Source organism: Ambystoma mexicanum, chromosome 6p (genome assembly GCF_040938575.1).
Source record: "Ambystoma mexicanum isolate Mex_15411 chromosome 6p, UKY_AmexF1_1, whole genome shotgun sequence".
Classification (NCBI taxonomy): Eukaryota; Metazoa; Chordata; class Amphibia; order Caudata; family Ambystomatidae; genus Ambystoma; species Ambystoma mexicanum.
Window position 1 is genome coordinate 1,442,897,352 of NC_090935.1, and position 22,965 is coordinate 1,442,920,316.

Below are 22,965 nucleotides of genomic sequence, written 5' to 3' on the forward strand. Positions count from 1 at the left end.
TTCGAGCACTGATGACCTAGTTCGATGGAGCTGTCAGTATCCATACCTCTGGCTCTGCATGGACTGCCATGAATGATTGTATTGAAGAGGAGGCATCAGCAAATCCCTGAAACACAGTACTTGCGTTAGTATGGTTTTCAATATTGTAAACATAACACAGTGTCGACGGCACAGGTACATATAAAGCGATAACCACAAATGTTGCATTGTCTAAAAGAATCAAGGAATATTTAAATATGATCAGATTTAATCGACTTATTTCTCCGATTTCTTTACATCTGCATCATCTAAATGGGATCTTGTGAATGTAGTGGAAACACCACCATCTCCCTGAAACACAGTACTTGCGTTAATAGGGAAGAAAGTATAGCAAATGGAATCACGTTATATGATCTCGCTCGATGGAGCTGTCAGTATCCATACCTTGTGCTGCTGAAGAATATCTATGGATGTTGTAAATGTGGTGCGCACTTCCGAAAGCTGTTGCGCCGATTCGTATCCGCATGGTCCTGCTTCCCCTGGAATTACTTGAATGTCAGGCTCCGTATCAAGTGCGTGGGTTGACGCTTCAACAACTGCCTGAAACATAGTATTTGCACTAGTAAGGATTACAATATTGAAAACACAACACACACTTGGGGTCGACCGCACAGGTACATATCAATGGCTAACCACGAATGAAACATGGCGTAGAACAATCAAACGACAAGTGTTCCAGTTCTGATGATCACGGTCGATGGAGCTGTCAGTATCCATACCTCGTGCTGCTGAAGAACATCTAGGGCTGTTGTCAATGTGGTGGACGTTTCAGCATCTCCCTGAAAGACAGCACTTGCATTAGTATGGATAACACTAATTATAATTGAAAACAAACACCAGGGGACGACAACTAAGGTGTATATCAATTGGAAAGCACTAACCAAACAATTGGTAAAATAATCACACGATACATAAAAACTATTACTTGACATGCATAAAACAAGTCTGTAGCGGAATAGCCAAGTATGATTACCTGATACGCGCTAGAAGTGGTTGATAACTGCGAGCACGTCACGGAAGTAGAATGTTCTTGCTTCAGATTCAAGGGATAGTCAAGAAGTTGTAAAGGTAAATTATTGTTTGATAATGAAATGCCAATATTTAAAATTGCCATGTAAGGAGACAGAATACTTGAGTAATGCGCAATATAGCACAGTTCCCTGTGCCCATATATAGATTTCATTTGTGGGTTATGAAATCTAAAAATAATATATTGATAAATGTCATTATTCAAAAAGCTATACACTCATATCAATGTCGAAAGTATTACAAATTGGAAACAACACCTAAAATATCAATGAATCCATTCAGCTACCTACACACTACTGCAAGGCCTAAAGCTAAAAACGGACACTTGACTCACCAGTGGCGGAATGTGGACGAATAGAGTGGGAATAGCGTTTGCGAGCAATTTTCGTGTCGATCGCCATTTATTCTTCTTTGTTACCCAAGATGTGGTGTACATGTTCGAGGGAAAGTGCCGGCTGCAGATGCGGTATCGATCACCCCTCTTGTCCTCAAAGACTTGTTGGACTCTACTTTCCAGCTCATCCAGTGGATATCCGCAATGTCTGACCCATTCTCTTATTCGATCAACAGTTTTTGGGAATACATGCATTGTAGTGCCTTCAGATTTAGCATGGGTCTTCGAAGGGCAACCGCTAATCGAACAAGCAGGCATTGTTGAAAATTCTGAAAAGTAAATATCAAGATTATTATAAAACCTTGATGAATAAAAATGTCATAAAAAAGTAAACGAACCATACCATGCTCAATGCAAGCTTTGTTTTGGTTGCCGGAACTATACCAGTTCATCATGTGCGGCTTAGTATTTGCATAAATTACAGACATTTTTTAAATTATTTCACTAAACTCTGAATATGTGACTCGTCCCTTGGATGTTCTGTCTTGCACGAAAAGGAAACATGCTTACATTATAGACTGGACCCCCGAAGGATGCAATTCGATGACAATTGACACAGATGAAAATAAATAGATCTATTGATAGCATAACAATTGAAACTCAAGTCAATAGCAATGAGACCAATGACCATAGCTCTATTGGGTACTGTAATCGCAAATAGATAGAAATGTAAAAATGACCGAAATATGACTAGGATACATGGCCTTACCTTGACCAACAAACAGTTGGATTCAGCAGGCCGAGCAGTATGTTGCAGGAGAACAGGTAGATGGCCACAGGTAGCACACTGATGAGTTTGCTCGAAGCGGTCACAGTTAGCACGACGACGAGCAGATTAGCATAGATCTCAGTGCTTCTCAGGTAGAAGGTTCAGGAGTTGACTTGCAAAGCACTAAGATGTTCTCATAAGACATATCAAGAGGTTTATAAAGTATTAGAAACAGGGGTGTGTTTGTGAATGAATGACGTGTGTATGTCGTGGTATTATGTTTATTGCATGTGGGCGGCCTGCCTCAGGGGAGGCCTGCCTGGAGGCACGGGTTCTGAGGAGGCCATGTGAGCGATGGCCCCTGGGCGTGGGATACCTTTTGAAGTGTACCTGCTGTTTGGCCCCTTTGCCGTTTGTGCCCTTGACAGCCCCCCATGCCAGCGCTCATCCCCGAGTGCGAACCGCCTTTGATAGGGGGGTGGGATGGATGGGCCTGGGGCATGCAGATAAGACACAGGAAGACTGCTGAATGGAGACACACTTATGTTTATTGCAGGGGGCGGCCTGCCTCAGGGGAGGCCTGCCTGGAGACACAGGGTCTGAGGAGGCCATGTGAGCGATGGCCCCTGGGTGTGGGATACCTTTTGAAGTGTACATGCTGTTTGGCACCTTGGCCGTTTGCACCCCTGACAGCCCCCCATGCCAGCGCTCATCCCCGGGTGCGAACCGCCTTTGATAGAGGGGGTGGGATGGATGGGCCTGGGGCGTGCAGGCAAGTGTGTGGGAGCGAGGGGCCATCAGGCCCCTCTCATCCCTTTACTTCTCAGTAGAAACTCGCACCAAGTGCCTCCAGTAGTGGGTTCGCCCCTTGCCCTTATGTGATGTTAACTTTGGATGACATTCGCGTAGATGGGAACACTGAGCAGGACACGGGGCATCCATTTTTGTACCCCCTTTCCACTCCATCTTGGTGACCAGGCCTCACTGCGATAGTACAGCGCACAGAGCACATGGCCCACACCCTCGTTCCCACTCTGACTGGAAAACTCCAGAGGTATTTGCAACAGCTAATAAATGTAACACATCACTCTTCCTTTGAGATCACGGTCCTGCATGTGAACCAGCCTGAACCAAGCACATAGCTCGTTCATCTCCACAAACGTGTCCTTGCCCACGCACCCTCGCCAGTGGAAACCTACTGCCATTCTGACCCTGTGTCCCTGCAAGGTATTCTCTTCATGTGCCAGACCACTGACCACGCCATGATGCCCACCTAGCAGATCCCCAACTAACATTAGACCCCTACTGCAGTATATCGTTGCCTATCAATAACAAATGCCACATACCGGAGATTCTTGTGAGCACAGACCCACACTTCAAACAGTGTATTATAGTGGTCAAGACCCTTGACCTAAGGCCTGTATAATCCAATGTTAATTGATAGTATAGATATATGTGTGACTTTTATAGAGACATAACCGACTGAAAGACTTTGAACAAGTGTTATTTAGTGCATGCATTATTGATAATATGTTAGCTTAGATAGTGACCACCCTGCTTCACAGCGACCTGACCTTCACCCATTCAGAGCACAGATGTCTGACATCCATCCTTGAATGGAGACACACTTGATTAATTTAAAAAATCGAAACAGCCGTTGTTAAAATATATGTGGTGTTTTATTTTGTATCTTATTTTGATGACACAAAAATACAAGACTTTAAACATTGTACAGGTCAGGTTGCAGCACAGCGAGAGAAAAACCCCTGTACTGACCGCTGTCGCTCGGGAACGTTTCTCTTGTGGCACGAACGGCACAGGCGGGTATCACTCTTCGAATGTGGTGTCCAAGCCTCCCATGAAGCCACTATGTAAAGGAAAGATAGGCCACCAGCCTGTACCACCTGTGAAAAGGAATGAAACAAACTGTTTTTAAATGACCAAGATAAGTTTAATAAACGTTTGTTGTCAATGACAATTCTTGTAACTAATGGCATTCTGCTCTGACAAATGCTATCTAGACACTGCACACTATTGAACGACTTTCATGCGTTACAGTGATATGTATATGTAATTTTGGATATAGTAGAAGACCATGAAATAGGAGTGGCATAACAAGCAGAGTATACTTACTCGTTACTCGGATTACGAGGACGAACAGTTGCGTGAAGTTCATGCATAAGCACCATCATTATCCTCAACACGGACCGTGTGAGGCAGGCTGCCCTGAAGTCTGGCAGCTCGGTGATGCATTGCGGTCGTGGCTTGCCTTCCGAAATGTAGGCCACGCATCCCGAGTTTTCACAGCAGCAGTAGTTCTCGTCCTCGGTTGGCATTAGCTCGCACCGATTGCATGTGCACCAGGTGGAAACACCGTCCATGCGACTAGGTCCAGGCTCTTCAGCTGTTGAATAGTCCTCCCAACTGCCGTCCGAAGACCCATTGTTTTCACATGTTTCCCTTTCCAGTAGTTCCTCCTTGGTATACTCGGGCTCGTACATGTAGGGCGTTATTGTAGCCATTGTGTGTTAAACAAACTTAAATAATTTATAGCGGTAGTACTGGTATCTGTTCACACGGGCTACAAGCAACGAAGGTAGCTGACCAGAGCACAGAAACGAGTCACAGAATACTCAAAGTAACACAGAGAGAGGAATGGAATCGAAAATCTGCTGCTGTGTGTTGTGAAACAATCTGTTTATACTTATTGAGGAAAGAGGCGTCCTGCCATTTCCATGGCGACCCGTCATTAGCTGAAGCACAGCGAATGTTGACACGAGACGTGCTTTGGCGTTTTAAAATGGGCAGTACACGTCTGCTGATGACAGGCTCAGGGGCGGGGGATATGATTTAGTGCCGCAAAAGCAGGTCAGCCAGGGCGATGGGGGAAATGATAGGATTATCACAAAATGGCAGCTCCCTGATGCCTGTTTTCGCATGCGTTTAATGGACGAAAACTCGGGTAAGGTCCATAGGAAATTTTTCTAAAATCGAGCGACTTAGGCTTAAAAACACATGGCCGACCCATAGGGGCAATAAAAAATTTGGACCGAACTGTTCCTTTAAGTACTTCTGCTCTTTAATATGGCATAACAAAAATATTGTAACTAATAACAAGGCCTTGAACCGCCGCAGATCATGGATAAAAACAGGAATTAGATTCATTCAACAAATGATTGATGGTCCTTCCATTCTATCTTTTCAGCAAATATCATCCAAATACGTAATTCCCAAAGCAGTCTTTCTGTACTTCAACAAGTTAATTAATTCCTGTCTAGATGCACTCAATAACTTCTCTAATGAGGTTGTTTCTCCAGACGCCTTCAGACTACTACAGTTTAACATGATAAATGATGTGAGAGCCCCAAAATTGTATAATATGCTCACCTCAACATTCAAAGTTTGCCCTATTAGTCTTAAATGGGAATATGACTTAGGATGCATGTTCGATGATCATATTTGGTTCCGTTTGTTCTCTAAAATCAAAAATATATCTGTCTCAGCAAATATAACACAACATAATTCTTTTCTTTATTCATAGAGCATTTATTACTCCTGCTAATCTAGCAATAGCCAAACCTAATCATGATGCTAAATGCTGGTTGAATGTCCATTTGCTTTCAGGTTTTGGAATGACATTTGGAAGTTCATCAAGCTTATTTTCTCTGTCAATATTCCCTTATCCGTTTTAAATGTCTTTTTAGGAAGTTTGGCCTTAACAACAAACCTCCCCCCTGACTCAGCCAAACTTTATGATCTATTCATTTGCATAGCTTTGAAATGCATAACAGCTAACTGGAAAGACTTCCGATCTCTTTCTATCAAAGGATGGTGGAACTTTATATGTCACATTCATAGAATGGAACTGTGTAATACAATCCCGAAATACAATGCTAAATGGTTGTTCTTTGTTTGCTATCTCAATTGTTTCAATACAACTGCGCATGGTATGTGAACCTAAATACTGATTTTCAATCTATTAGTTATCTGTTCTTAACCTCACCCATAAGCCTGTCATATAATATTACCACTGCTGTACCCACTCCTGGCCAATCTATCAAAGTTTATAGCCCATATTATTTACTAAAATGTATTATGTTCCGAGAACACACCCGCATTACTCAGCATTGTACGCTAATACCTTAAAGCACGCACCTCTGCCTACCCTACTTCTCGCCCCCTACATGCTGCTCACCATCTTGGCCATATTGGGACTACAGCTCGACCCCACCAGTGCCCTACACTACACACCTACCTCACCTACAATGCACACAACAATGACCCCAACAATGTGTACCAAGCTACCCTGCACTCCCCCTTTATGCAACACGAAATCGCTCAATCCATATCTAAATGCACCAGCCCTATGGTTACAACATTTCACCACCAAACCTACCCCAACCCAACCTTGCCCCACTCACATCAGGAATGCTAGGGTTGGCTCTCGCCTATACCACATACCAGACTCCCTAACTACCTCACCCAACAGAATCACCTCAACTGCCTGTCACCACACCATATCTGATACTGGCATACGGAATCCCGCCACAAATAAAATTACATTGTCTCTCCTGACTAGATTGGCTTCACCCAACCTCCCGAGTCAACCTTGTGCCACATTAGTCAGAAACCAAAGATTAGCATCTAGATGTCACCACTGGTCCTATCACATGAATATCCTTATTATGGAAAAAAGGAATAACGCTACTGCCCCTGTGGCGCCAATAATTGTCAAGACCCCTTCTGCCAAGTATTCCAACACTGAGACCTATCTCAAAGGAGCACTTATTAATGCACATTCTGTACCTGCTCACGCCTTAGACATTGCAGATTTCATCGTGACAGAAAACCTTGACTTTCTTGCTATCACGGAAACCTGGCTGCACGCGTCCTCGGGTCCCGCCCTGACCTTAGCCATCCCTGATAACTACTCCATTATCAGATGTGATAGGGACACCAATCAAACCAAGGGGGGTGGATTAGCATTCATATTCAAGAGTTCGCTTAATCTTAGAGTTGCCAACACCCTACAGCTGCCATCAGCTGAACTACTCTCTATTAAACTTCCGATCTCACCCAACCACACTGCTTCAGTCCATCTCATATGCAGGCCAACCGGCCCCACCTCCACATTTGCAGAGGACATCTCATCCATCCTAGCCTCTAGCATAAAGCCTAAATCTCAAATCATCGTACTTGGCGACCTCAATTTGGGATACCAGGATACGAATGATGCCAAAGCCAGTGAAGAAGCCAGTGTTCTGGCTCACTTCGGCCTCACCCAACACGTTAATGAACCCACCCATATCAAGGGTCGTACTCTGGATTGGGTCTATGACATGAATTGTGCACTAAAGGTAACCTCTGTGTCACCTTGCGCATGGTCTGATCATCATAAAATAATATTCACCATCAACGCTAGCCCACCTATAATCAAACCCAACTTGGCCCCGCCCTCCTATACACGTAACAAGAAGGATATTACGGTTGAGAAACTACACACTTTTATCCTCCCATTACTGAACACGGCTTCCTCCACCTGCTCTGACCCCACTGTCCTAGTTGACTCTTAAACCCGTGCCATGCTAAAAGCGCTCAATACTATTGCCCCACTCAAATTGCGCAAACAAAAACCTCGTAACCACCTTAACTCATGGTTCACCCCCCACTTACATGAACTGCGCAAAGAAAAAAGAAAAGCTCAGTCTCATTGGCAAAACTCACCTACTCTAGCCAACAGAAATAACCTCACAACCGCCTCCCTCACATACAAAGAAGCTATCCTAGCGGCCAAAAAAGAAGGGTACAACGTTAGGATCACACACACACAATCCAACACCAAGGAACTCTTTAAGATCCTCAAGGAATTAGAGTCCCCAGTGGCTCCACTTGATACTTGTACCCCGGACGCTGAATGATGCTCCAATATTCAAAAAGCACTTCTAAACAAAATTGCCTCGCTCCAAGCCAAAATGAATACCAAAAAAAAAACACCTCTCGGATCCAGCGGGCAACCCCCAGTCTTATAATACCCCCGCTTCTAAGCATCTCTTCAAACCTTTCTGCTTCTCTCCCCTTACCATTAAGGAAGTCGAAAACATCATCATGAAGCTTAAGCCCTCCAACTGCCAGGGTGACGCCTGCCCTGCGCCGTTCGTAAAGGAAGCGGCACATGACCTTTCCCCATTTATTACCTCCTTTATCAACGCCTCATTAAAATCGGGCACAGTACCTGACAACCTTAAGGGCGCATGGGTCATCCCTCTAATTAAAAAACCTAACCTTGACCCGAGCAATCCTACCAACTACAGGCCCATCACCATGGTCCCTTATCTACTTAAAATTTTGGATCGGGCAGCCTATCTACAAATCCAGGATTACCTTGAGACTAACAATCTATTAGGGTTTAGACAATCTGGCTTCCGCCCAAGACATGGCATGGAGACAGCCCTGATAGACCTTAAAACCCAAATCGAGGACTTGAAAGACAAGGGCAAACAAGCTCTCCTGCTCCTCGTCGACCTCTCAGCTGCATTTGATTTGGTCGATCACCAAATCCTCTGCCACCACCTTAAGATTGCCGCTCACTTCTCTGACGCAGCCACCTCCTGGATCAGCTCCTTCCTGGCAAATAGATCCATGAGGGTCTTCTCACCCGTAGCCGCTGCTGTCCCAGCACATGGCCCTTGCGGAGTCCCACAAGGCTCTTGTGTATCGCCCACGTTGTACAACGTGTTTACTAAACCGCTCTTTGATATTCTTGACTATCTGGGTGTTTCTTACACTAATTATGCGGATGACACCCAGATACTCATCCCCATCTCTGGCGACTATGCAACTGATGTCAACGCACTCAACTCAGTCTATTCTGTCATCCAGGCCTGGATGGCGCATCATGGGCTCTGCCTTAATGATGAGAAAACTGCGTCACTCATCTTTGGATCACAGTTTAAACTTATGAAACTTGACCCCAAATACAACTCCTTCATTATTGATGGAAATGTCATCAAAGTCACCAACGTCACTAAAACACTCGGAATCAACCTAGACTGCACTCTCTCTCTCAATAGACAAACTAACTCAGTAGTCTCAGCATCATCGTATACTTGTAAACTCATCACAGCTTGCCGACCTTTCCTGTCAACGGACAACTGCCTGACACTCGCCAGAACCCTCATCATGTCCAAAATTGACTATTGCAACGCTCTTTACTTAGGGACTAGTCAAAGAAACCTTGATAAACTCCAGGTCAACCAGAACAATGCCATTAGGGCTGCTCTTAATGTCCCCAGTCGCTCCCACATCTCCTCCACCAGGGGCAACCTACAGTGGCTACCTATTACACATCGCATTTCCCTCAAAGCACTTGTTCTAATCCACAAGGCTCAGAATAATGCTGCTCCTGCGTACCTTTCCACGCGCTTCACTCAACATACAGCATCCAGACCCCTGAGATCTGCACGAGCACACACACTAACCATTCCTAGTTTCAGGCTTCAGACAGCTTGAGGCTCGAGTTTCCCAGTCCTGGCGGCCAAGCTCTGGAACTCCCTACCCAATGATCTCAGAAATGTTCCATCCACCCAATTTTTTAAAAATAAAATTAAACGGTGGCTTCATGAACAGGACACAATTGTCCCCGTTATGTAACTCATGCAGCTGCTACCCGCAATACTGGTTACTCACTGTATATAATGTATAGGTAGACCGCTTGGACATTATTCCTATTTCCTATTCATGTTCTTATTTTTGATGTAAATATGCTTATACAATGTAACCTGTAGCTATCTTTGTAACACTTATCTGTAACTACCTTTTTCCAAACATGCGCCCTGATGCCCTTGGGCTGGATGCGCAACACAAATAAACAAAATACAAATACAAATATCAGAGTTGCAATAACAATTTGATCAAATAACACATTATACCCACCTTCCCCCTTCCTTTCTCCCATTTGTTTCCTGTATGTTCTCTGTCTGTCTACCAGTATGTCTTCTCATTTTTCATTTTTCTTTTTTAATTCACCCTAATTGATTCCTTGCAGGCTTGTTATAACAATTTGTTTATATTATATATCGCTTCTACAAGCTTTGTTCCATCATCTATGTACATTTACTCAATTGTTTAATGAATATTTAAGGTGTAATTCAATTCTTTACAAGTACAGTTTGTTAACATCTGTTCCAAAAGTAATAAGCTCTACTTGATGTCTGTAAGTTGCGAACACTTGTATTATCATTATTATCTCAAAAAAAATAATTATGAAAAAAAAGAGCAGTGGCACTAACAGATGGGGCATACAGGTATAAAAATGAGCAAGTAATTGAAGATTTATTTCAGGAATAATGTGGCCTCTACGGAGGATACAGTTGTCACCTGGGAAGCGTTCAAAGTCACACTGAGAGGAGCGTGCATATCAGCCACATGCTGGTAGAAACAAGTAATGACGAGGCAGATGGGACAGCTGGAAGATGAGATCAGGGAACTTGAAAAGAGGGCCTGGAGAGAGGCAGCTTTAGAAAAGGAGCTAGCAGAAGAGGGAAAGGCTACTTGGAATGTCTACAAGAGTAGGGACAATAGACTATGCAGCTTACATAAGCAAAATGCATGATGAGACAGATATGCCAAGCCGAACATTGGCCTGGTTGGTCAATACGGAAAAAGGAAGTAAAACAATCACAGGGATAAGAAGGAGGGATGGAGGCATAACAAGAGACCAGGTAGGCATAAATGGGGCATTCCAACAATACCATGAGGAGCTATATACACAGCATGTCAGGAGTGATGTAGAACAGGTAGAAGAATTGTTAAGCGAAGCTGGGCTGCAGAAGCTGGGAGAAGTAGACAGAGTGGTGTTGGCTAGCCTGCTGAAGAAAGAGGAGATACAATCAGCATCAGCAAAATTGCGTAATGAGAGTACCCTAGGAGGGGATGGGCTCCTCGCTGAATTTTATAAGACATATAAAGAGCTGTTGGCATCCAAGCTATTGGAATTATACATGTACACATATGAAAAGGGGATAATTCCTGAAATAATGTGGGAAGCACTGATCGTTTTGTTACCAAAAGCTGGGAAAGATCGGGGGGAGTGTGGTTCGTATCGCCTGCTGTCATGGACCAATGTGGATAGTTAAATACTGGCCAATGTGCTTATTGATTGGTGGGAGTGGTTCACAGGATCGTGCATGAAGATGAGGCACCGTTTGTCCCACAGAGGATTACAATGGCACGTTTCAGAAGGCTCTTCTTGATTATGGAGGATATGATGGCAACAGGAAGCCAATGGGCTATTGCCAGTTTGGATGCACATACAGCATTTGACTGCATAGATAGGCAGATTATGACCAAAATCTATAAAGGAAGTTGGGATAGCAGAGGTTTAAATTAAATGGGTGAAGCTATTGTACCAGGACCCTTATGCGAGGATCAAACCAAACTATCGCAGGTAAATGGAAAGTGGAGGAATATGGATTAGTGTCAGGCCTGCAGATCAACTGACCAAACTCATGCATCTGCCCAATGCTGGGAACTTATCCTGAGATGTTAGCTGAATTGCCCATACCGCTTACTATGGTGTCTTCCAGGTACTTGGGGCTGATGATAACCATGACCATGGTGGAAGTATATGACATGAATGTCATTCAGGCATTAGATAAGATGGATCATTCTGTGGAACCCTGGCTGAAGTATTGGTTGTTGCTACTAGGCAGGGTATCACTGTCCAAGATGATACTACTTCCCAGGTTGTCATATGTGTTCCAGGGGGTGCAGATGAGAATATTGTACAGAGAATTCCAGAGGCTGGATAGGCTGATGTTGAATCCGTGTTGGGGCAATACAAGGCCAAGGATAGGGCTCAGCGTACTTAGACTGCCATATGAGGAAGTGGGTATTGGTGTGTTAGATTTCAGAATGTGTTATGCGGCCGCACTGCTGCGGTATGGTTCAAGTAGCAAGGTAAGGCTCTTGCAACAAAGCTGATAGAAGGGATGATTAGGCCGCATCAGCTGCTGGACGTTCCGCAAATGAAGGGTAAACAAATAAAGAAGCTGCCAACTCAAGTTAGAGTGATACATAAAGCTTACAATAAATACACAAAAATGGAAGGCTAGAGGAATATATTTATGGGGCACTTGCCCATCTGGAATGCTCCAACCGGCACTGCCGCCCAGATGAAATGGACGGGGAGGTGATACCTTTAAAGCGATATTGGGCATTGGGGCAGCTAGATGAAAACAACAGATTTATGGGGTTTGGACGGTACTGTGAGGTAGCAGTGCAGGAAAGAGCAGGATTTTTGACTTACGCAAGGCTGGCTGCATGCGGCAGGAACAACTGGGATTGCTTTCCTAAGAAACCCTAGATGCGTGCAATTAATCTAGCAATACTGAGGCTGGGGGAAGGGGCAGGTGCATCACGGCCCTGTACAGTGATGCAGCATGCAAAAGGACTAAGCGAATTCAGGATGTATGCAGTAAATGTGAAGGGGGTATAGGGCAGGCAAGATACAGAGTGGAGAAGAGCTTGATACAATACAAACAGTGTGTCGCGAAACATGAAATTCAAACTAACACATTGTAAGTGTCTGCAGCATGCATATTTGTCACCAGTTATCTTGCAAAGAATTGTGATGAATCTGAGGATGTTGTCTCTTCTCCCCTATGGTCAGGGTGGTGCATCCACTGCGCAATAGTCCCCCTGCGGGTGGTACTCTGAGGGAGGATCACATACGGAGGAATCCCTCTATGGGTTTGGGGACGACCGTCAGCAGAGAACGTGGTATGACCATGCTTCCATACATTCAATCCCTTCTCCAATGCTAAACCCTCCTTCCCCCTCTGTAGATAGAGCCAATGTGTTCTGTTTTCAATTCAGTCAACCCAACATACATGACAAGACTGAAGAACCAGAAAGTACAAAGTATCACGCATATAGTTTAGAGGTCAGTACTGTGAAGAAGAAGATGATCTGGAGTCCAAGGATCACTCTAGAGAAGCAGAGTGAGCGGTCTAGCTTCTCAGTGCAAGTGATTGGCCCAAAGCAGTACAAAAATGCCACGTGGGAGTTTGAAACCAACTCAGCGGGGACGCAGCAGGCAGAGGCCTATCCTCTGAGGAGTAATAGCGGGAGCCCTGCGCAGGAGCAGCTGACAAGAGCCGCAAGGGGAGCCGTAACTGGAGGAAAAGGGTAACCGGAACCGGTTCCACCATGAAAAGACTATTCAGGTTGCTGCCGAGTGAATCCTCTGAACCACCCAGGCCCCAGCGAAGCACCAGAGAGAGGGAGAATGCGCAGCCAGAAAGTGTCAGGAGACTGCAGAGCTGCTGCAGACCCTGCTGGGTGCCTGAATGATACCAGAGCCTAGAGAAGGAATGCAGTTGCCCGGTAACTGCCTATACCTACGAGAAACAAACAAACAGGTATGCAGGTTGCCTCGTAGGTGCTACAAGTCAGGGACAGCTACAGGGCGAACACAGAAGCTGGAACAAAAGGGTCTTGGACCGTCAAGCAAAATAGGAGCAATTGTATACTTGGCAGGCGTTTGAACCAAGCAGATACAATGCTACAGTGGGAGTCTGAGACCCACACCCATATAAGAGGTCGAGAATACGAGGGTCTGGGACCCTGATTTCAAAGGAAGCAAGCCAGGAAGAGTTGTATGTTTGGCAGGAGACTGAACCAAGCACATTCAAAACGAAACAGTGCAAATCTGGGACACGCACCCACATAAGAATTAAAGGGCCTGGGACCCTGAGGATAAAAGAAAGAGGTGTATACTTGGCAGGGAAGTAAACCAAGCAGATACAGCGCTACAGTGTGAGTCTGGGATTCGCACCCAAATGGGACACTAGGATTAAGAGGGTTAAGAACCCTGTAACTGATAGAGGGAATCCTATTCTTAGTAGCGAACTGTGCCAAGTTGATAGGATAAAGAAGCGTGAACACAAGATGTATTTACTAGTGAAATACCCGGTGACACTTTGGGCCTCATTCCGAGGTCGGAGGTAAGGGGTTAATGGCGTCGGTAAGGATGCCGGTGCCATTAAACCCTAATAGCCGCATTACAAGGTCCCTTAGTGTGAGCCGCCAAAGGACCGGAGCGAACAACGGGCCCGTTAACGGCTCAGCTGTCAGTTAAGGGGTGGTCTAAAGCTATGTTAAAATGGGCAGCGGCGAGGACAGTTATAAGGCTAAGGGAATTTGCAATTGAGCAGTATGGGATTTACATGATTTGAGATGAGGTCATAGGTGCATTATTGGGATCCCCTGACCTAATGCCACCGTGAAGGAAAGATGTTGTGGCGCTGGTTGTTTTGGTGCAGCGCTTTTGCACACACGTCCCTTTCAGGCACACCCTGTGGGCCATGGCGCACCAAAACGGCTAGCGCCCAAAGGACTGCGTCAAAACACATCGTATCATGCAGATGAAAGGTGGTTGCATAGGGAATGGCTACAACAGCAGGGACACCTATCACTCACTGGAGACCATGAATGCAAGCATGTACTTGGATGGGTCAGTGCGCCTGACGTGGCTTCAGGCAGGCTGGTAAGGGGGTGGTGGGAAGAGGATAAATTAAGATGAAGTAATACTTGTAGATAAATGCTCTTCATATGATCAATTAGAGGATGGATAGTGCTCGATTATTGTTGTGTTTTACCAATAATGAACTTGTGGTTATGCTGGGTGTTCATTTTGTTTTTGTCTATCACCTGTTACTGCTAATAAAGAAATATGAAACAGAAAAAAGATATATTGCTAAAATCGCTTACTATAATTGTAATCCTATGCTTTGCTTTATCCTTCTAATTTTCGTTTCTTTCAGATATGTATTTCTTTTGGTTGGAGGAGTCATATTATCATTTGCGGCCATGGGACCTTATGCACTGCTTGTGCTCACCCCAGCCTTCATCTCAGCATTTCTGCTCCCTGAAGCCCAACCAGAGTCTGTCCACAAGTGGGCCTTCCTGTGTCAGATGAGCTGGCAAACCTTATGCCACCTATGGATGCACTATAGCAGCCCCACCCATCAAGACATACAGAGTTCAAGGTATGAAAGGGAGACACCAACAAAGGGAAATCCATGCATGTGACCTATTGGTGAATACAAGCAGTGTGTGCCTGTGCATTCAGTAAAATAAATGTAAATAAAACCTTGTTATAGGGATGTTATGATTGCAGCGCAAAACAAGAACACCCCACAAATTTGCCAGTTATGGTTCCTAAAGTTAACATTAATCGCCTACTGTTGTTCTAAAGAACCCATATGCTGACCACTTCCATGCACCTGGCACCTTCAGAGTAGTGCAAGTGGGTGTGTCCATGCTTCAGTAAAGTACTCTGCTGAGGTGTACAGCTATTGGAAGCCCACTGATGAGTATGCTGAATGGGTATAGCCGAGCGGGAGATAGTGCATCCAGATTTCCCCTCCATTCAATTGTGTCTAAACTGTTTGACACTATGAAGGCCATCTTGTGTGGGTGTGGAAGAAAGCCATGTGCAATATTCCTAACTGCATCAACAGAAGAATAAGAGTGACATTACCTCCAGGTCCCTCTTGCTTGTTCCAGTACTTACTTGTGAGGTGTCCCCCCTCCTGCAGGAATCCTTTATCTATTTCTAAACTCACCTTTATTTGGTTTCCTTACCTTCTCCTGCTGTTTTTGAGGGGGCTCTGTACCGGTGCGGGTGGCAGGTCCTGCTGCTCGTCAGGATTCTCCCCTGGTGGACACTTTGGGTCCCCTGCAGAGCTCTGGATCCTGGGAGTGTGATGCTGTGATTTCAGCAGACACTGTGGCCCTGCAGAGCTCCAGCCTCTGTGCCCCTCATCTTCCATGCTCTGTCTTCCCTCCGCTGAGCGTCCTCAGGTGCCATGTCATGGATGTGCCCCATTTGGTCTGGGGCTATGGGAAGGAGAAGGGGGCGGTTCTCGGCTCCTATCCTGCTCCGGTGGCTCCGATTGACGTCCTAAGGAGATGATTTATGCTGCAGCCGTCTGTGTGGGTTCCTGCTCGGCTCTGCGCTTATTGTGCCTATTTATTCGCCCCTGCGGTGGGTGGTGGTTGCGGTTGTTATTGCCTTGCTGTATTCGTCCTCCTGTTCTGGTGCTGTGGGATCTTGGCAAGAAGCACACAGCAAAAAGAAAGCACCTGCTGCCTTCCTTCTCTTCCTCCTCCTCTTCCTCGTGCCAGTCCTCCCCAAAACGGCCTTTAACACATAGAGCTGCATGGTCAGAACAACAGCTCTTGCAAGTCTTGAAGAGGGCTCTTCAGGAGGAGAAGGCCAATGCAGGAAGAAAGGGTTTTCGGGATTCCTCCGTCCATTCTCTCCTCTTTTTCCTCTCAGTCTATTCCTTCAGGCTTCCAGAGATAGGGAGCTGAGGGGGTAGTATTTGGATAAGGAGGCAGTGGCGTTTATCCTTATCCAAGTGCTGCATTACATGGACTTTGTCTCTCCGAATCCTGCACCTGACCCTGCGGAGGGGACTCCTAGGGTCCCTCTTCAGTTTAAGAAAGCCTTGCAGACGGGCCTCCCTGTCTTGACTGACATCAATGATGAGTTCTAAGTGGCTTGGAGGGAACCTGACCGGCTTGCTGCCCCTCGTTTTGTGTCCAAACTATACCCTCTCCAGGGCAAAGAAAACATTTTGCTCCAGTCTGTGGCAGTAGATGATATTAACCCGAGCCTCGTAGGTCGTTCTTCCATGGCCCCGGAGGAAGCCATTAAGGATGGGAATGACAGGAAGGCAGAGAGGTCCTTGCAGAAGGCTTATGCTGGAGCGCACTTGTCTTTGCACTCCTCTACCTATTCTTCTTACACGGCTGAAACAGCGCTCGCTCGCCTATGGACAGTCTCTAAGGCCTTGCAGGAGGGGTCCAATCCTCTGCCCCACATTCAGATGGTCTGATCTCGCTGGAATTCCTGTCGGACTTAGGCTATGATGGGGTCGAGGCTACCGCCATGACCATGGGTTCTGTGCTTCAAGACTGGCAGACGGATTCCCACCAGAAAGTGTTCGCCCTGAAGATCCCCTATGAGGGTCATACTCTCTTTGGGGACTCCCTGGAGGAGAAGGTCCACAATGTGTACTGGGCCAATAAGCAAACTGGGAACTTGCATAAGAAGCCTGACTCCAAGCTTTCCGTGCAGAAGACATACAGATTTAAGCCTAAGGCTCCTCCGTGTGCTGCTCACCATCCTAGTAGGGAGAAGGCCAGGTGGGTCCATAAGGGTGGGCGTCCATTCCCTGGCCAGCAGCAGCCGAAGTCCTAATGCCAGGGGTCATCTTGGGGTTCCAGAAGGTCTGGACTCAGTTATCCAAAGATCCTTGGATGAACCGATCAGTGCGGTGCGACTGCCATCTGGAGTTCAGCTCTCTCCCTACGCCTTCGGGAACTGTCAGGATACCGCTACCCAGGTGAAAAGGTCTGCCATGTGGCTGGCTGTTCTGCAATTCCTCCATAAGAGGGTGAGGTTTCCAGCCTCTCCTCTCGAGAGGGGTCAGAACATTTATTCCATCATCCTCTTGGTTCCCAAGCCAGGGGGTGAGTTTCATCTCATCATAGTTCTGAAGAGGCTGAATCGTCACATTGTCACCCACCATTTCAAGATGGAATGTCTGCAGAGGGTGATTCCACTGGTTCAGAAGGGGGAATTTCTGGCATCTCTAGATCTTCAGGATGCTTATTTCCACATCCCCATTTGGGTCCACATCAGTGCTACCTCCACTTCTCAGTCGAGGGGTTTCATTATCAGTTCCTTGCTCTCCCCTTCGGATTCAAGTTAGCATCCAGACTTTTAACGAAGATCTTGGGTCTTGTGTAAGATATTCTGCACCAGCAGAGGGAGCGGGTCTTCCCATATCTAGACGATTGGCTGGTGGCGGCATCCTCATCCTTTTGCCTTCAGGTCCACCTGGATCGGACTTGTCAGGTGCTACGCTACAGGACTTGTGGTTTCTCCTCAACTTTGGGCAAGTCGAACCTGTCACCTTGCGGGATCTCCAGTTCATTTGGGCATGGTTCTGGACAGCGAAGGACAGGGTTCTGTTGCTGGTGAACAGGGCTGTCAACTTGAGGAGATCACTTCGGTCTCTCTTGTCCAGATCGGAGGCTCCTGCAAGGGGGTTTCTCAAGTCCTTGGGTCACATGGCATCCTGCTTCTTCCTGGTGCCTTGGGTTCGTCTTCATCTGCGTCCTCTCTTGGATCATCTCCACCTATATTAGCGAAGGGTCTGATCACAACTTCGACCGCCTTTTTCCTGTGCTCCCCTCCCTATGGATGGCCCTACGATGGTGGTTCCAGCCAGGGCTCCTTCTGAAAAGCTTTCCCCCTCTCCCAGCCCAGGTTGATCATGCTTACCACCGATGCCTGCCAGGGAGAATGGAGGTCCTGGGAGGCTTCTCGTTCGTCCAACTGGCGGGTAATGGCAGCTGTGTTTCAGGCTCTCAGTGCCTTTATGCCTTTTCTGTGGGGGAAGCCGGTGGTGGTGTGGATGGACAATACAACGACTGTGTCCTACATCAACAGACATGGGGATTGCTGGTCCCAGTCTTTGGAGGCTCTGTAGCAGTCCCTGGGGTTCTGGGCAGAAAGGCGGTGCACATCAGGGGCATGCACAACACAGCAGCGGACAGTCTCAGCAGGGTGATTTCCATTTAGGGTCTGGGTGTTAAGGAAGGAGGTCTTCGGGGATCTTTGCTTGAGGTTAGGGGGTCACGTGGTTGGATCTGTTTGCCTCCACCCAGTCAGCTCTGGCATCCCAGTTCTGCTTCCAGTTTCCTTGTCCAGAGGTGTGGAGCGTGGATGCGTTCTCCTTCCCATGGCCTCGGGCTCTCCTTTACGCCTTTCTTCCTCTGCCCGTCTCCCATGGGTCTTGGTCAAGAAGAGGGACTCGAATGTGGTGGTGAGTCTGGTCGCTCCCATCTAGTGTCACAGGAGTTGGTTTCCTTTGTTGCTGAACTTGGCAGTGGGGTACCGTCCCGGTTCTTCCGGTTCTGGGGGCGTGGTTTGCCTGGGGGGTTTGGAAGTTGAAAAGGACAGGCTCCAGGACAGGGGGCTCTCTCTAGGTTTGGTGGACTCTATCCAAGGGCCAGACGTCCTTCCATGGTGCAGTCATACTCTAGGCACTGGTATGTGTTTCAGGGCGAGTGAGCTAACTGTGGTGCCTGTGGGGCTGCCTTCCCTCTTGCAGAGGTGCTTCAGTTTTTGCAGGACGGCTTTTATCTCAGGCTCTCCATGTCCTCCTTACGGGCCCAGTCGGCTGCAGTCCAGTCTTTCCGTGGGTCCTCTGGTTGGGGGGACGAGGACTGCAATCTGGTCTCTTGGCTCTTGAAAGGGTTTTCCTTGCAGTGTCCTATGGCGGTTTCGGGCTTGCCTCCCTGGGATCTCCCTCTGGTTCTCAAGGCCATTCATGTTTCCCCTTTTGAGCCTCTGGAGGATGTTTCTCTCACAATTCTAACCATCAAAACTGCTTTTCTTGGTTATCACGTCGGCTCAGCCCCTGGGTTAGCTTTGTACTCTTCTGTGTAGGCTCCCCTTTTTGGAAGTACAGGAGGATGCTCTTTTTCTTAGGTGTGACCCCTCTTTTTTCTACGTTTCACTGCTCTCAGGAGGTGGTGCTTCCTGTCATTTATCCCAATGCGGGCTCTTCTGACGAATGGGGTGGAATTGCTTGAATGTCCTGAGGGCGGTGTTGGTTTACCTAGTGCGTTCCCAGCATTTTCGAAAAGTTGACAATCTATCAATTTTGGGGGCTCTAAGCCTGAAGGCCTTGGGTCCAGGAGGCTGTTCTGCTGTCATAAAAGTGTGTGGGGGTTCCTTTTCCCATAGGGGTGCAAGGGTAGGTCCACTCGAGCCATGGCTACCTCTTGGGATGGAGGCACAGGGGGTCTCGCTTGAGGAGATTTGTCAGGCGGCCGCTTGGACTTCTCCTGATACCTTTATCCAGCACTATCATCTGAATTTGCACCGGGTGGCTGCAGAGTCTTTTGATTCCAGTGTTCTGGGATCGGGGCCTTATGAATCCCTGGTTGTGTTGTTCTTAATAAAATGGTACTGACCTTTGCATATCATTTTGCTGGTGTGTCTCTGTGATGCTGGAAATGCATCGGAGGGACAGGGCCTCTGTTTCCTTGTCCTTTAATGCCTTTTTATTGTGTGTTCTGTCGTATTTTCCGCGCAGGAGTTCATGTGGGACTCCTGGCGGTGCAGCTCTCTCTCTTTTGGTTTGGTGAACAGACCCGTGGGATACCCTTATGGCACCCATGGGTGGGGGTACAACCCTGTGCCCCTAGTGTATGTTTTTGGGCACTTGTGGGTGGCCCGCAGAGCAGGGTATGGGGTGGTGGCAGCTCCATGCTGAATTTGACAGGTGCGCTGAGTATCCTCCATTTTGGGATACCCAGGCCCTGCCATGGGAATCAGTTGATTCCTGATAGGAAACAAGATGGCCCCCATGGCCTCTTGCTTTCTATTGCCTATTACCTTGTTTTCCCAAAGTCCTGGAAAGCCCTGACTCTGTCCCTTCCCCCTGACTGGCTGTTGGGTGGAAGTGCCATATATGGTGTTGTTGTGAAGGCCCGGCCAGACTAGCTGGAGCCTTCCCAGTGACTGTAGGTTGTGGGTACGCCCTGTGGGTGGGATCTGGGTGAATGGAGTGTGTGACCAATATGCACTTCTTGTTGTGGTTGTCTGGTTTCTGGCATGAGAGAAAAAGACTGAGACAGACCTACCCGAAACTGGCCTGAATGCAGTGTGTAGTGTTGAATGGCTGAGTACTTGTCCCAATCCACATTCCTTATTGTGAGTGTCTGAGAGGGAGGAGGATGGCCTGAATAGACTGTGTGCCTGATTGCTGACTGACTGCATGAATGCCCTTCTGTATGATTGGCTGCTGAGAGTGACCCAGCAGTGTGGATGAGAGACAAGATAGTATATCTGGGGACCTCTCACCACTGGAAATTGTTCAGAAGCGTTCAGAAGCTGTGTCTTCACATTAAGAGTAACTGGAACTGCTGATCCTCGATGCCGAGCTGGAAGAAGACTTGCTGTTGCATTTGATTTGACTGATCTGAAAGCTGCCAAATCCGTCGAAGGCTGATCCGAGAGAGGACCTGGTAAGGCGCCCTCTTCCCGTGCTCCGAGGGACCATCGAGCACCGCTAACCTTTGCCGAAGCTCCCTGGAAGTCAGACCCTCGAAAGGCTGCCGACTCGAGATGGGACCGCTGAGGAGAACGAAGCAAAGCACCCGGAGTTCGCTGCTGTCGAAGTCCATTGCCATCGACCAGGGTTTGCATGTTTGTGTAACCGCTGAAGGCCCGTCACAGTTGTGTTGCCCAGCCGTGGGGACCACTTGACGCCGTGCCGCCGACGACCGGAGCCGCCCGCTCCTTTTCCTAAGAACATTTGAATCCAAGTACTCCCTTGTCCGCAACGTCGACCGCTTTGTCCCATCGGAGAAAGTCGAGGACGACCAACGCGATGAGGAGAATCCGCCGGTGGGTTTCCCGCCACCTGAATGCCACAAAGACTTCGATGACTCGACGCCCTCGTTGGGCCACAGTTCTTCTGAAACTCTTTGCGGTCCTGAACAATTCATCGCCGAGGTGCCCCGCACACCTCATCCTCGCAGGACGTCGCTGACAAGCAGCGCCTGGATCGACATCAGGGTCTCGGCACCCTTGAACTTGTCATCGCCGCCGTCGACGACAAGTTCACCTTCTTCGACGCCTCTCAACGATCCGTGGCTCCTGCTTTAAAGGGAGTCACTCAAGAAGGATCCTTCGACGCGTCTTCGAAGAACTCTACTCCACCACGTACATTGGGGGGGAAAAAACCTTAATACTGGAAGGAGGAAGAGGAATGCGGAAGTAATGCAGGCATTACTTATCGTAATCTTCATTACTCCTAGTCCTACTCTTTTTTTTTGTTATTGTAATTACGCACCCAGGACACCTGCGTCACTAAACCTTGTTCCCTCTATTTCATTTGAAAGCGCTAGCTTTAAAACAGATAACATTCATTTCTAACCTTGCAAGCACCCATCTTAATATTTAAATATTGGAGCTATGTGGCAGTTAATCAATTCATCCATCCATAGACAACATAGTGGTGGGGTCCACATAGTGTCATGCCGCCGTCCTTTGGTGGCCGCTGGCGGTTATGGAAGGCTTGGCGTTGGCGGCGCCATTAGTTGTTCCGTGTGTTTTTTCTTTTCACTTCCTGGTTTGGCGGTCTAGTCTTTTTCTCCTGTGTTACTTTTCCTTCCGCTTCCTGGTTTATCGGTCTAGCCTTTTCTCTTGTTTCCGTATTTAACCACGCCCCTCTCTGGGCTCTGTGCGTTGCAACTTGTTTCTTTCGCTTTGTTGCCGTGCTACTGTGTTTCCAGTACTCCTCTATTACCAAGTTTACTCGGTAACCATAGCAGTGTTTCTTTCTACTGCTTCTTCCCTTCCTTTTTTGCCTGTTTACTCCATTCTATTGATTTCCCGTGCCTTTCGGGGCTCCTCTATTCCTTCCTGTTTTCCGGATCTCGTTCCGGTATCTGGCAGTGGTGTGTTTTCCTCCATCCCGGGTTCCCCGGGCTTCTCATGCTACAACTCCAAATACTACAGCTTGACAGCTTCGGAAAGACTTTCCTGCCTTTCACCTGCACTCCGGACTCTCCAGTCAACTCCTCCAGCACGCATTTGTTATCAACAACATCCGGCGAGAGGTTTTTTTAAGCGGCTGCTTTTTTCCTCTCTTCCTGGCATCTTCGGGACGGGGCCGGCTGTTTTCCTGTTTATCAGGGA

The 22,965-nt window shown here is 47.3% G+C and overlaps 1 protein-coding gene across 1 annotated transcript in view; it reads left to right on the forward strand.

Moving 5' to 3' along the window:
* Positions 1 to 22,965, forward strand: part of MBOAT4 (membrane bound O-acyltransferase domain containing 4) — a 99,251-nt gene that overhangs the window by 20,168 nt on the left and 56,118 nt on the right. Inside the window, exon 2 of the mRNA XM_069626177.1 lies at positions 14,996 to 15,220. Coding sequence (XP_069482278.1) covers positions 14,996 to 15,220 — 225 coding nt within the window. The remainder of the gene's footprint in view (positions 1 to 14,995; positions 15,221 to 22,965) is intronic.